General features: G+C 42.8%; 1 protein-coding gene across 2 annotated transcripts in view; it reads left to right on the forward strand.

The window, feature by feature from the left end:
* Positions 1-387: 387 nt before the first annotated feature.
* Positions 388-14,105, forward strand: part of DUSP22 (dual specificity phosphatase 22) — a 76,837-nt gene continuing 63,119 nt past the window's right edge. Inside the window, exon 1 of one of the 2 annotated variants that reach the window (XM_035030702.1) lies at positions 388-789. In XM_035030702.1, coding sequence (XP_034886593.1) covers positions 769-789 — 21 coding nt within the window. In that variant the 5' untranslated portion in view covers positions 388-768. The remainder of the gene's footprint in view (positions 790-14,105) is intronic. The other variant, XM_035030701.1, reaches the window with a different exon arrangement.

The raw sequence follows: 14,105 nt of genomic DNA on the forward strand, positions 1-14,105 counted from the left end.
GGCAGGGCCATAGGAATCCCCCAACCGGGGCCTAAATCTGTCGCCCTCAGAAAACCCAACCAGGGGAGCCGCGAAGACCAAAGCTCTGATTAGCACCTGATTCACCGAGGCAGTCAAGGCAGGGCGGTGACTACTGGTAACAGGTCCCCCCAGCCGCCCCAGGGGAAAAGGTCTGCGGGAGTTTTGGTGACCCTGATCCCGGGGGAGGTGGCCGGGTGACGCGCTGCGGCCGGGTTGGGGAAGCGCCTGCGCGACCACCCGGCCCCGCCCCCGCCCGTAAGTCCTTCTCCCGGAACGCTCGCTGCCGGGGCTCCCGCCGCTGCGTTGCGCGTGCGCTTTGGGCTCCGGCTCCGGCAGCCTGGAAGCTGTGAGCTGCGCAGGGCGGGGCGAGCGGTCGCAGCGCCCGGGAGCCCGACGACGAGTACCGGGGAGCCGGCCGGGGAGGGGTTCTTGGGCGCTCACGGGGCGTGCACTGGCAAAGCGAGACCATTTCCCGGCAAGGGCGCCAGTTCCTCCGCTCTGCTCGGCCGGGAAGTCCGGGGCGGACTAGCGGAAAGCCCTACCGTCCAGGCCAGCTCCCTGGAGCAAACCGAGTGGCCTGGATGTCCCTGATTATTATTGTTGTTGTTGTTTATACTGCGAGCACGAAATTCCTCCCCAGGGCCTCCTCCCCCGCCCGCTCCACCTGCTCCTCCCTCCTGTTGTAACATGCCATTAGTGAGCCTGCGACCTCATTTCCAAGGGTGCTAGAGTTCGCATTCAGCCACCATGGGGAATGGGATGAACAAGGTAACGTGTCTTTCTTTCGTTTTTGCTGGTTTTGTTTCCACTTTCCAGGCTTCCCCCTGGCTGGTGTTTGCTGGGCAAGGAGAGCCCTCGACGGGTGCCCCCTCTTCGCGCTCCGACCTGTCTGACCAGGTCGTGTTCCACCGCGGCTTTGACACTGCGTGCGCTTTCCTCTAGTGGGAACGGGAGGGAGGGGCAGCGCGCCTGGCGCGGTGCCGGTGATGTCTCTGTTTTTGAGGCCCCCCCCCCCCCGGCCTCCTGCGGGCTTCCGGGTAAGCAGTCCCCCGCGCCTACCCTGCCAGCCGGTGTGCTTTGCAACTGAGAGCAAGCCGTGCCCTTTAAAAGCGTTGACGCTTGTTCTGCCGAGACCTCAGCTGAGCTCAGAGGGGTTGTGGTTTCTTTTTCTCCCTTCCCCTTCTTCACTCCCAAACTCGGCTCTTGAAGCGTCACCACCCACATTATTAGTAAACTGGAGTAGATAAATATCTTCTATTATTTAATTTCCTCTTTCTCCCACATTCTTTTTTTTTTTTTCGTGTGGACAGAGAAGTTGACAGAGACCTAAGTCCTGAGGTGTTACCTGGCAGGGATGGGGGTTTTGAGAAAACAGACTGAGAGCTGATTTATCCTGGATTATATGGGTTCTGCAACAAGGGCAACCTGTTGGCTGGCTGCTTGTGCTGATTTTGCCTTATACAAAATTCGTGTTGCTCTCTTCTTTTCGTCTCTGTTCTGGCCCCCACCGTCTGCTTTTCAGTTTCCCTAGAACCCCCTTCCTAGGTTGTGAGATAGTCTGTCTTTCCTGACAGTGGAAGATACCAGAAATTAGCTCTTGCAGTTGAGAGCTGCCTGGGGTGTATATTCATATCAACCACAAGGTTGAGGATTTTGTGATCTGGTACTGCTGGTTTAAAGGAGAGAAAAAACTTTTAAAAAGCCCTCCGCAAAAGCAAGTACCTCTTCACAGGTCTTTAAATGGTCCTGGATCAGAGGTTAGTTTCTGGCCTAATGCTTGTGTGCCCCCATTCTATTTCACTCACATACATCTCCACATAGATTCAGCTTTCATATTTGGTGGATAAAACCATGTGGCTGGCTGGCTTTCCTTCTTTCTTTCCTCTCTGCACTAGGGTCAGCAATGGTTTGGTTCTTTCAGCTAGAGTGTAAAGTGCGATGGGGAGTGTTAGAAGTTAAGGTTGGGAAGAAAGTGCAGTCACGGGTAATCCTGGGTACCCAGTTAACTTTTTTCTCCTGCCCACATCATGTTTATTGTGTTCTGCAGACTTAGTTTATAGAAGAACTGTGTGATTTGGCCCTGCATATCTGAGGCTTTTTGGTAACCAGAATGGTATTCCTTGTGTGGGGTTTTTTTTGGGGGGGTGGGGAAGCAGTGACCAAGATTAGAAACAGACTATTTCTCTTGGATAAATACTTGCATTATGTCCCCGGGCGCCTGGGTGGCTCAGTCCTCAAGTGTCTGCCTTCGGCTCAGGTCCTGATCCCAGCGTTCTGGGATGAGCCCTGTTTCGTTCTCTCTCCTCAGTGGGAAGCCTGTTTCTCCCTCTCCCACTGCCCCTGCTTGTGTTCCCTCTCTCGCTGTTTCTCTCTCTCTCTCTGTCAAATAAATAAATAAATAAAACCTTAAAAAAAAATCCATCAGCACCATAAACCTTCTGCTTGTTAAATGAAAACATAACAATAAAGATGCTTCCACAAGTTTGTGGGCTTGTAGTTGTACCTCGGTTTTCCTTTGGTTCTTTCTACAGTTTTTTTCACTTGAGTTGTTCACTCTCCATCGCTTTTGCATTTGATTTGTAGTATTTTATATTATGATTCAAAGAACATACTTAAGAATATGAATATGAATGATTGCCTAAGGTTCAAAATTAAGGCTTTTCAGCAAAAACAGTCATTCTTATTGTGACTTTTACCTTTAAAGGAAAGTAATAAATTTCTTGCTGTTATTATCATAATCATTTTGTATTGTAAATAGAGCTACTATACCTAATGTAGAGATGCAGAAACATAATAGATTTCGAGAGGTCATTAATTTAACAAATATTTATTGTGTACCTACTATTAGCCAGCTAGTTGAGAGGGCAGAGGGAGAGTACAATGGTAAATGACACAGTCTTTCATAGAACCTTTGGTATAGACCAGAGGTTGAGCCAACTGAAGTGTTTGCCTCCCATTGTCACAGGCTAGGTTTCCTATGAAATCCAGGGACAGCTCGATTTTTACCAGGTAGAATGCTTTTTGGAGGACACAGAGCAGCTAGGAAAGAAGAAGCCATCAGCCTGGGCAGCTGGGTTCCAGATGAAGTGAACCAACCCTGGCAGTCAATGGGGGGTTAAGATGTTGGATTGGGAGGGTCCTCACATCCTGCCTAGAATGGTAATACTTGCTTCAGCCCACAATCAGATCATTAATTCAGGTTGATCAAGATAAAAATATGCACATGGAGAGGGCGCCTGGGTGGCTCAGTTGGTTAAGCATCTGCCTTCGGCTCAGGTCCTGATCTCAGGATCCTGGGATGGAGTCCTGCATGGGGCTCCCAGCTCAGCAGGGAGTCTGCTTCTCCCTCTCTCTCTCTCTCTATCAAATAAATAAATAAAATCTTTTTAAAAAATGCACATGGAGAAGGATTTGGGGCAGATTTCTCTGATAAAATGCTTGGCCAGGTAGACTAGATTTTTGTTTTTCATGGGGTATTATAGTACTTAAGACTAATAAGGTGACAGTGAGTATAGGAGTTTCCATGATAGGTCCTCACCCAGAAGAATAGCAGGTTCAGACCCTTGAGAGAACTTTGAGTCAGTTGGGAGTTTTCAAAGACTCCACAGAAACATGACATTTGCATGCAACAGGCTGTTTAGTTTAACCCTAATCCCACTAGAGACATTTACTAGGTTGATCTTTAGCAGCATGGTGAGGCACTCTGCATTGTGGCTATGAGCCAGACCATCTGGCTTTGCGTCCAGGCTCTGCCACTTACCAGCTGGGTGGCTTTGGGCAGGTCACTTAACCTCTGTGCTCCTCATCTGTAAAACGGGGATGAAAATAACAACACTGACTTCATGGGGTTATGGTGAAGATCAAATGAGTTACTCTGTGCAGTGAAGTCTCAAAATAGGGCCTGACACACTATAAACTCATTAGTGATTACATTTTTGGCCAATTCAGAGGATCTATTTGAGAATTGCACAAAAAGTAATCAAAGATTATTTTAGTTGCCTGCCTTCCTCTCCTCTGGATGAATGTCAAACATGAAGGAAGAGAGAAGGTGGCTTTTCCTATTTTGCAATTAATTTGGAGCTCTGGGGAGTTTTTTCAGGTTACTTTTCAGAGTCTTTAGAATTCACTTAGGCTGAACTGCCATCCTAGCACAAAGGAAAGATTTCCACTACTTTCACAATCAACAGGAACTAGGTTTCAAACCTAGCATTAGGACCTTAGTAATGTTATTTAATCTCTCTGAGGGTCCATTTCCCAATCTGCACAAAGAGGATAAGACACACTGACTTCCCACGGTTATAGTGAGGCTTAGATTTTATAAGCTGTAGGCACATGATATGAGGCTTAAAAAATAATAGATCACAACTGCTGTGTTCTCTTTTTCTATTTCCTCGTCATCTTTAATAGGTCATAACATAGAAGCCTCATTCCCTTACATTGCCTGTGTAACATGCTGTGTCCTCCTAACTGAGATGGACATGATGTTCTGCCACACAGGAGACTGGAATGTATTGATGAGAACATCCTCCATGAGGACATGACATGTACATAAAAACTGCTATACTTGAAGCAGTCAGAAGAAAATCTATGTTGTTTAGTTCCTAAGTTTTCTTTTGCTAAGGATGACCAACTTCTGTGAGATGGGAAAGGAATCTTGTCCCAATAACCTTAGGGCACAGATACTGCAAATCATGCTTTTAGTTCCAAGGGCATTGTATGTTTTTATTTGTAAATGGTCTTAGAAAAGCATTTCTATGGTTAACATTTTGATTCTGCAAATCAACTTGCTTTTACAGATGGGAAAAATATGAAGCCTAGTTTAAGACACACAGGAATACATGAACAAATTCTAGCTAAGGCTTTTAATTTCTAGCTTCTAGCAAGGTACTTTGTCACTAATCTTGTAACTTTGGGCAGTTCCTTCTGATCTCAGCTTAAACACTTTTACTCCAGCAGGATCCTTGGCCGAGATCAAATGCCGCCTAAAATTATACTCATTATCTACTTACCCCACTCTCCTGAAGTTATCTGTCTTACCCTCTGGAACCTCCACACCTCCCCACCTCTCTCTTCCTTTTCTCTTTTCCCCCCACCCTCCCTCACACACACACACATACATACAACCTGTGTTGTGTAGAACAGTAGCCGTTAGTCACAGGGCTATTGAGTACTAAAATGTGGCTAATTGCAAATGAGGTGTGATTTAAGTATAAAATACACACCAGACTTTGAAGAGTTAGTACAAAAAATTTTAAACCATTCTATGAATAATTGTATATATTGGTTACAGAAATATGTTTATATATTGGTTGTGCATTATAACTATTCCGAATATATTTCAGTTAAATAAAATATATTAAAATTGATTTCATCTGTTTCTTTTTACTTTTTATGTGGCTACTAGAAAATGTTAAATTACATATATGGCTCACATTCTATTTCCATTGGGCTACCACTGTTCCATGAGAAGCCCACTGTGGGGAAAGACAGAGGGGCAGGGCTAGCACAAAGCCTGATTTGGAGTGCCTCTGCCACTCTGCTGCTTCATGAGTGTGATCTTGAACAAGTCACTTAATGTTTCTGAGCTTCAATTTCTTTACCTCTTTTGACTCATAGAGATGGTGGTTAGCTTATCCAGTCTCATTTGCTCAAAAATGAATATGGTGATACTTCCCAAATTCTTGAGAGAAGCAAATGAGAATTTATTAGAAGACATTCTTGCGACCTGTAAAGTGCAAATATGCACTGCTATTAGCGTGAGTCGATTTGTCCCATTAATGATTACAGTGATGACACTGCTTTAGGGTGGCTCTGTTCTCCATAGGAAGATAAGGGAGTAGAGCTGAGAAAGTTTAGTTCAAGGGGAAAAGATCAAAGACATGAATATGCCTCCCTAGGCATATGCCAGAGTTCCTCAACCTCTGCACTATTAACATTTTGGGCTGGGTCAGTCTTTGTTGTGGGGGTTGTTCTGTGCATTGTAGGAGGTTTAGCAACATTCCAGGCCTCTACCCACTAGGTGCCAGTTGCACTCCTCCCCCATAGTGACAACCAAAAATATCTCCAGGTATTTCCAGATATATGCTGGAGGGCAGAATTGTCCCCCATTGAGAGCCACTGGCCTAGGCTTCCCCCCTCAGCCGAGAGGGTCTGGCTGATCTAGAACTGGATCATTATCAAAAGTTGAATAGGGCTGGGCGCCTGGGTGGCTCAGATGGTTAAGCGTCTGCCTTCGGCTCAGGTCATGATCTCAGGGCCCTGGGATCGAGTCCTGTATCGGGTTCCCTGCTCAGTGCAGAGCCTGCTTCTCCCTCTCCCTCTGCCACTCCCTCTGCTTGTGCTCTTCTGTCTATCTCTCTGTCAAATAAATAAATAAAATCTTTAAAAAAAAAAATAAAAAAAAAGTTGAATAGGGACTTAAAGGTTGAGAATCTCTGTTTTCATATGGTGAGGGGCTAGAAGGTTAGACATCCTTGTGCTATTAATGCTGCTGTTTCCATGTGACAGCACCTGACTTGCCACCTTCATAATTTATTCATCTGTCCATCCACCCATTCATCAGATTATACTATTGAGCACCTGCTATTGTCAAGGCACTGTGCTAGAGCCTGTACTGGGAGATGAATGTGAAAGACAGGAAGCCCTGTCACCCTGGCCCCAGGCAGCTTACAGGGGACTCCCTCTGTGGGAAGTAGGCACACCATGTACGCTGCTGTATAGACAGACTGCTCTATGCTAGTAATCTGTCTTCTGTCCTCTATACTACCTTCTGGATATTTTCTCTTTTCAACATTATAGTTTTATTTCATATTGAAGGAACAAATGCTTACGGCTTTATTCTAAGTGCATACAAGATTATTCTCAGATTTTTTTATTTTCTAGAGAGAGCGCAACTGGAAGAGGGAGAGGGACAGAATCTTAAGCAGACTCTGTGCACAGAGTCCAACATGGGGCTCTGTCTCAATGACCCTTAGATCATGACCTCAGGTGAAATAAAGAGTTGGACACTCAACTGACTGAGCCACCCAGGTGCCCCAAGAATATTCTCAGATTCGTCTTTTTGCAAATGCAAACTGGTTAAGTCCATGGCCAAATGGCATTAGGAAAGTCTGTGACATTTGACTCTTCAGAGAATCCACCAAAGTTCTCCCCCTCATTCCTGGCTTTGAAATCCAGAAAGTTCTTTCTGACTTAGGAAGAATTAAGATTATCCCACCCCCACAATCTTGTGCTGCTGCCTGATCAGGAATTTTATCTCTTAAATCTGTTTGGGTGGTGTTCTTAGATTCCATGGCATCCTGAAGCACTAAGGGAAATGTTTAAAAAAATAAACTCAAAATATTTACTGCCCTTAGAAGCAGTATTGTTTTGTTCATAAGTGCTTTTTTGTGGTGAAGGATTTGATTTTATGCATTTCTGTATGGACAATGTTAGAACAGTGTGGGTGTGAAGGATACTGATCAAGAGGAGCCATTAACCATGGAGAATCTTTAGCATGGTCTCAAAGTATTTCTGCAAGTGTCTTCCTTGGCATTTTCTATTTCTAGACAGTCTTTTATCAGAAAACAGAATCTTTTTTTTTTTTTTTTAAGATTTTATTTATTTATTTAACAGAGAGAGACATAGCGAGAGCAGGAACACAAGCAGGGGGAGTGGGAGAGCGGGAAGCCCGATGTGGGACTCGATCCCAGGACCCTGGGATCATGACCTGAGCCGAAGGCAGACGCTTAACGACTGAGCCACCCAGGCGCCCAAAACAGAATCTTTTTTGACTAGCATAGTGCTAGAGAGCATCTTCCATTGCCTTTTATTATCTCTTCATGTGCCAGACTCTGTGGCAGGCTTTTGAAACAGAGCAGGGCGCACAATAGACATACCCCCTGCTTCAAGGTCAGTCAAAAAAGTAAGCAAATAATAAAATAATTTTAAGTACTGATAAATATGATGAAGAAAATAACAAAGGGATGTGATGGAGGGTGTCAGGGAATTTAGCAGTCAGGAGAGACTTCCTTAAGAGCTGTCATCTCATGGGTGAATAATGGGGGAAGAACATCCTCTGCAGAGGGAAAAAAGAAATTATTTCTGAGGCTCAAAGATGATTAGGACCAATCTGGTTGTTGTTATCTTAGAGTCATAGAATATTCCCAAACATATCCAAACTGTATATATAAACTTCTTTCCTTGATCTATGCTTTTCTTCCCTCCCAGGTGGTAATGATTTCACTCCCCTTGTGTTCTTGCTTCTGGCTTGAGTTGAGACTTCATGAATTGACTGACTGCCCAGCCATGTTGTCCAGATGAACATTCTGCTCTTCCATGGACTCCTCTATAAGCTATCTTTCTGCTGGAAAATTATTTCATTTCATTTTCTCTTTCTCTGTACTTAAGGATTACCAGAAACAATCATATCAGGGAAGTGGATGGGTCAAAATTTTTGTTTCAAGTTTGAATTATGAAGCTGACCAGAGTAGAAGTTTAAATATTCATGGGGTTTCTATTCTTCTTGAAAACAAAAATCTAATTTCTGTCTCTGCCAATGGCCAGCCTTCCTTTGTCTTATTTTGTAATTCTATATGGAAGAAACGACAAAAACTGGGATTGAGCCATTCGCTTTCTATTTCCGGCCCTTGAAACACTAGGTTACTCTTGTGGTCCTGAAAAGGAAGTTTAAAGTTTACTGACATCTAAAATCTGTCTTCTTTTTACATCTGTGGAATTTAAGAAACAAAACAGATGAGTATGGGGGGTAGAAAAGAGACAAACCAGAGATAAACTGAAGGTTGCTGGAGGGGAGGTGGGTGGGGGGATGGGTTAGATGGGTGATGGAGATTAAAGATGAGCACCAGGTGTTGGATATAAGTGATAAATCACTAAGTTCTATACCTGAGACTAATATTACACTGTATGTTAACTAACTGGAATTTAAATAAAGACTTGAAAAAGAAGAAAAGAAAAAAATTTTAGGGACACCTGGATGGCTCAGTTGGTTAAGCGTCTGCCTTCGGCTCAGGTCATGATCCCAGGGTCCTGGGATGGCTTGCTCAGCGGGGAGCCTGCTTCTTTCTCTGCCTGCTCTGCCTGCCACTCCCCCTGCTTGTGCTCTCTCTCTCCCTCTCTCTGACAAATGAATAAATAAGTCTTTAAAAAAATAAATTTTAAATAAATATAGAAATGTGCATCAAATGATTTTTAGTAAGTTGGCTCTTTGATTTTAGTAAGTTTAAGCCTCTTTGCCAGCACTGTGCCCTGGCATCCCTTTGGGATGCTGCTCTCGTCCAGCTCTGGCCCCTGTGTTACTGGTGTGGCCATCACTGGCCCCTCTGGAAACCTGCCCAGGGCAGAAAGGGGCAAGGTTTGATTTCTCAGGCTTTACTCACCATTGTTTTTCGTATCTCTCCTTTCCTTGCTTTACCTCTTCCCACCTTATTCACATTCTCTTTTTGTTCATTTATTCATTGAAAAAACATTTACTTGAGTATCTACCAATCAAGGGAGAACCATCTAAGTTTAGAGAGAACATACTCACAAATATGATGCAGGCAGCAGATAGAGGTCATAAACTGTAGTCCATGAGCTATAGTCGGCTTGCAGATGTGTTTTATTGGTCTATCACAATATTTAAGGTTTTGTGTTTTGTTTTTTGTAGTTGATAGCAGTTGAAAATTGGGCTGTTTCCCTTAAAACCTGGATGCTGGAATTGGGGGTCCCGCCCTGCATCTTTGTATGGTCACCTCAGCTATGGGGAACTTTGGGGGAAAAGTTAGGCATGGGGCTGAGGCTGCAGACATAGCAAACTTACTACTTGAAGGTCTCACTTGCTGAGGTGCCAGATTTAGGTTTTATGGTGATAGCTACTTAGAACCCTAATAAGGTTTTAATCTGAAGAGTTACATAGTCAATTTTGCACTTGGAGGCAGGTTGAGCATTCCTTTGGAGGGATAGGTCCAAAGGTAGAGAGATCTTTAGGAGGCTGTTTCATGTCAGAGGAGAGGCACTAAGAAGCTGAACAAAGGTACTGCACAGAAGTTTCAAGAGGAGCAAACAAATTGGGGTGCTATTGAGGAGTAGAAGTGTGTGGTTTTTTTTTTTTAAATTTTATTATGTTGTGTTAATCACCATACAACACCATCATTGGTTTTTGATGTAGTGTTCCATGATTCATTGTTTGTGTATAACACCCAGTGCTCCATTCAATACGTGCCCTCTTTAATACCCATCACCAGGCTAACCCATCCTCCCACCCCCCTCCCTCTAGAACCCTCAGTTTGTTTCTCAGAGTCCATAGTCTCTTATGATTTGTCTCCCCCGATTTCCCCCCCTTCATTTCTCCCTTCCTACTATCTTCTTTTTTTATTTCCTTAACATATATTGCATTATTTGTTTCAGAGGTACAGGTCTGTGATTCAGCAGTCTTACACAATTCACAGCGCTCACATAGCACATACCCTCCCCAAGGTCTATCACCCAGCCACTCCATCCCTCCCACCCCCCAGCCACACCAGCAACCCTCAGTTTGTTTCCTGAGATTAAGAATTCCTCATATCAGTGAGATCATATGATAACATGTCTTTCTCTGATTGACTTATTTCGCTCAGCATACCCTCCAGTTCCATCCACATCATTGCAAATGGCAAGATTTCATTCCCTTTGATGGCTGCATAATATTCCATAGTATATATATACCACATCTTCTTTATCCATTCATCTGCTGATGGACATCTTGGCTCTTTCCATAGTTTGGCTACTGTGGACATTGCTGCTATAAACATCGGGGTACACATACCCCTTAGGATCACTACATTTGTATCTTTGGGGTAAATACCCACTACTGCAATTGCTGGGTCGTAGGGTAGCTCTATTTTCAACTTTTTGAGGAACCTCCATACTGTTTTCAGAGTGGCTGCATCAGCTTGAATTCCCATCCAACAGTGTAGGACGGTTCCCCTTTCTCCCCATCCCCGCCAACATCTGTTGTTTCCTGACTTGTTAATTTTACCCATTCTGACTGGAGTGAGGTGGTATCTCACTGAGGTTTTGATTTGGATTTCCCTGATGCTGAGTGATGTTAAGCACTTTTTCATGTGTCTGTTGGCCATTTGGATGTCTTCTTTTCAGAAATGTCTGTTCATGTCTTGTGCCCATTTCTTGATTGGATCATTTGTTCTTTGGGTGTTGAGTTTGATAAGTTCTTTATAGATTTTGGATATAGCCCTTTATCTGATATGTCATTTGCAAATATCTTCTCCCATTCTGTCGGTTGTCTTTTGGTTTTGTTGACTCTTTCTTTTGCTGTGCAAAAGCTTTTTATCTTGATAAAGTCCCAATAGTTCATTTTTGCCCTTGCTTCCCTTGCCTTTGGTGATGTTTCTAGGAAGAAGTTGCTGCGGCTGAGGTCAAAGAGGTTGCTGCCTGTGTTCTCCTTTAGGATTTTGATGGACTCCTGTCTCACATTGAGGTCTTTCAACCATTTGGAGTCTATTTTTGTGTGTGGTGTAAGGAAATGGTCCAGTTTCATTCTTCTGCATGTGGCTGTCCAATTTTCCCAACACCATTTGTTGAAGAGACTGTCTTTTTTCCATTGGACATTCATTCCTGCTTTGTCGAAGATTAGTTGACCATAGAGTTGAGGGTCCATTTCTGGGCTCTCTATTCTGTTCCATTGATCTATGTGTCTGTTTTTGTGCCAGTACCATGCTGTCTTGATGATGACAGCTTTGTAATAGAGGTGGAAGTCCGGAATTGTGATGCTGCCAGCTTTGCTTTTCTTTTTGAACATTCCTCTGGCTATGTGGGGTCTTTTCTGGTTCCATACAAATTTTAGGATTATTTGTTCCATTTCTTTGAAAAAAGTGGATGGTATTTTGATAGGGATTGCATTAAATGTGTAGATTGCTCTAGGTAGCATTGACATCTTCACAATATTTGTTCTTCCAATCCATGTGCATGGAACGTTTTTCCATTTCTTTGTGTCTTCCTCAATTTCTTTCATGAATATTTTATAGTTTTCTGAGTACAGATCCTTTGCCTCTTTGGTTAGATTTATTCCTAGGTATCTTATGGTTTTGGGTGCAATTGTAAATGGGATCGACTCCTTAATTTCTCTTTCTTCTGTCTTGTTGTTGCTGTATAGGAATGCCACTGATTTCTGTGTATTGATTTTATATCCTGCCACTTTACTGAATTCCTGTATGAGTTCTATCAGTTTTGGGGTGGAGTCTTTGGGGTTTTCCACATAAAGTATCATATCGTCTGCAAAGAGTGAGAGTTTGACTTCTTCTTTGCCTATTCATATGCCTTTGATTTCTTTTTGTTGTCTGATTGCTGTGGCTAGGACTTGTAATACTATGTTGAATAGCAGTGGTGATAGTGGACATCCCTGCCGCGTTTTGCCTTAGGGGGAAAGCTCTCAGTTTTTCCCCATTGAGAATGATATTTACTGTGGGTTTTTCATAGATGGCTTTTATGATATTGAGGTATGTACCCTCTATGCCTATACTCTGAAGAGTTTTGATCAAGAAAGGATGCTGCACTTTGTCAAATGCTTTTTCTGCATCTATTGAGAGGATCATGTGGTTCTTGTTCTTTCTTTTATTAATGTATTGTATCACATTGATTGATTTGCGGATGTTGAACCAGCCTTGCAGCACAGGAACAAATGCTGCTTGGTCGTGGTGATTAATCCTTTTAATGTGCTGTTGGATCCTATTGGCTAGTATTTTGGTGAGAATTTTTGCATCCATGTTCATCAGGGATATTGGTCTGTAATTCTCCTTTTTGATGGGGTCTTTGTCTGGTTTTGGTATTAAGGTAATGGTGGCCTCATAAAACGAGTTTGGAAGTTTTCCTTCTGTTTCTATTTTTTGGATCAGTTTCAGAAGGATAGGTATTAATTCTTCTATAGATGTTTGGTAGAATTCCCTTGGGAAGCCACCTGGCCCTGGGCTTTTGTTTTTTGGGAGATTTTTGATGACTGCTTCAATTTCCTTAGTGGTTATAGGTCTGTTCAGGTTTTCTATTTCTTCCTGGTTCAGTTTTGGTAGTTGATACATCTCTAGGAATGCATCCATTTCTTCCAGATTATCTAATTCGCTGGCATAGTGTTGCTCATAATATGTTCTTAGAATTGCTTGTATTTCTTTGGTGTTGGTTGTGATCTCTCCTGTTTCATTCATGATTTTATTTATTTGGGTCATTTCTCTTTTCTTTTTGATAAGTCTGGCCAGGGGTTTATCAATCTTGTTCTTTCAAAGAACCAGCTCCTAGTTTCGTTGATCTGTTCTACCGTTCTTTTGGTTTCTATTTCATTGACTTCTCCTCTGATCTTTATGATTTCTCTTCTCCTGCTGGGTTTAGGCTTTATTTGCTGTTCTTTCTCCAGCTCCTTTAGGTGTAGGGTTAGGTTGTGTACTTGAGACCTTTCTTGTTTCTTGAGAAAGGCTTGTATTGCTAAATACTTTCCTCTTAGGATTGCCTTTGCTGAATCCCAACGATTTTGAATAGTTGTGTTTTCATTTTGATTTGTTTCTCTGAATTTTTTAAAATTCTTCTTTAATTTCCTGGTTGACCCATTCATTCTTTAGTAGAATGCTCTTTGGCCTCCATGCATTTGAGTTCTTTCCAACTTTCCTCTTGTGATTGAGTTCTAGCTTCAAAGCATTGTGGTCTGAAAATATGCAGGAATGATCCCAATCTTTTGGTATCAGCTGAGACCTGATTTGTGACCTAGGATGTGATCTATTCTGGAGAATGTTCCATGGGCACTAAAGAAGAATGTGTATTCCGTTGCTTTGGGATGGAATCTTCTGAATATCTGTGAAGTCCATTTGGTGCAGTGTGTCATTTAAAGTCTTTATTTCCTTGTTGATCTTTTGCTTAGATGATCTGTCCATTTCAGTGAGGGGGGTGTTAAAGTCCCCCACTATTATTGTATTGTTGTTGATGTGTTTCTTTGCTTTTGTTATTAATTGGCTTATATAAGTGGCTGCTCCCATGATAGGGGCATAGATATTTACAATTGTTAGATCTTCTTGTTGGATAGACCCTTTAAGTAGGATATAGTGTCCTTCCTCATCTCTTATTATAGT

The sequence above is a fragment of the Mirounga leonina genome, unplaced genomic scaffold (assembly GCF_011800145.1).
Source record: "Mirounga leonina isolate KUSES-001 unplaced genomic scaffold, KU_Mleo_1.0 Mir_366, whole genome shotgun sequence".
Classification (NCBI taxonomy): domain Eukaryota; kingdom Metazoa; phylum Chordata; class Mammalia; order Carnivora; family Phocidae; genus Mirounga; species Mirounga leonina.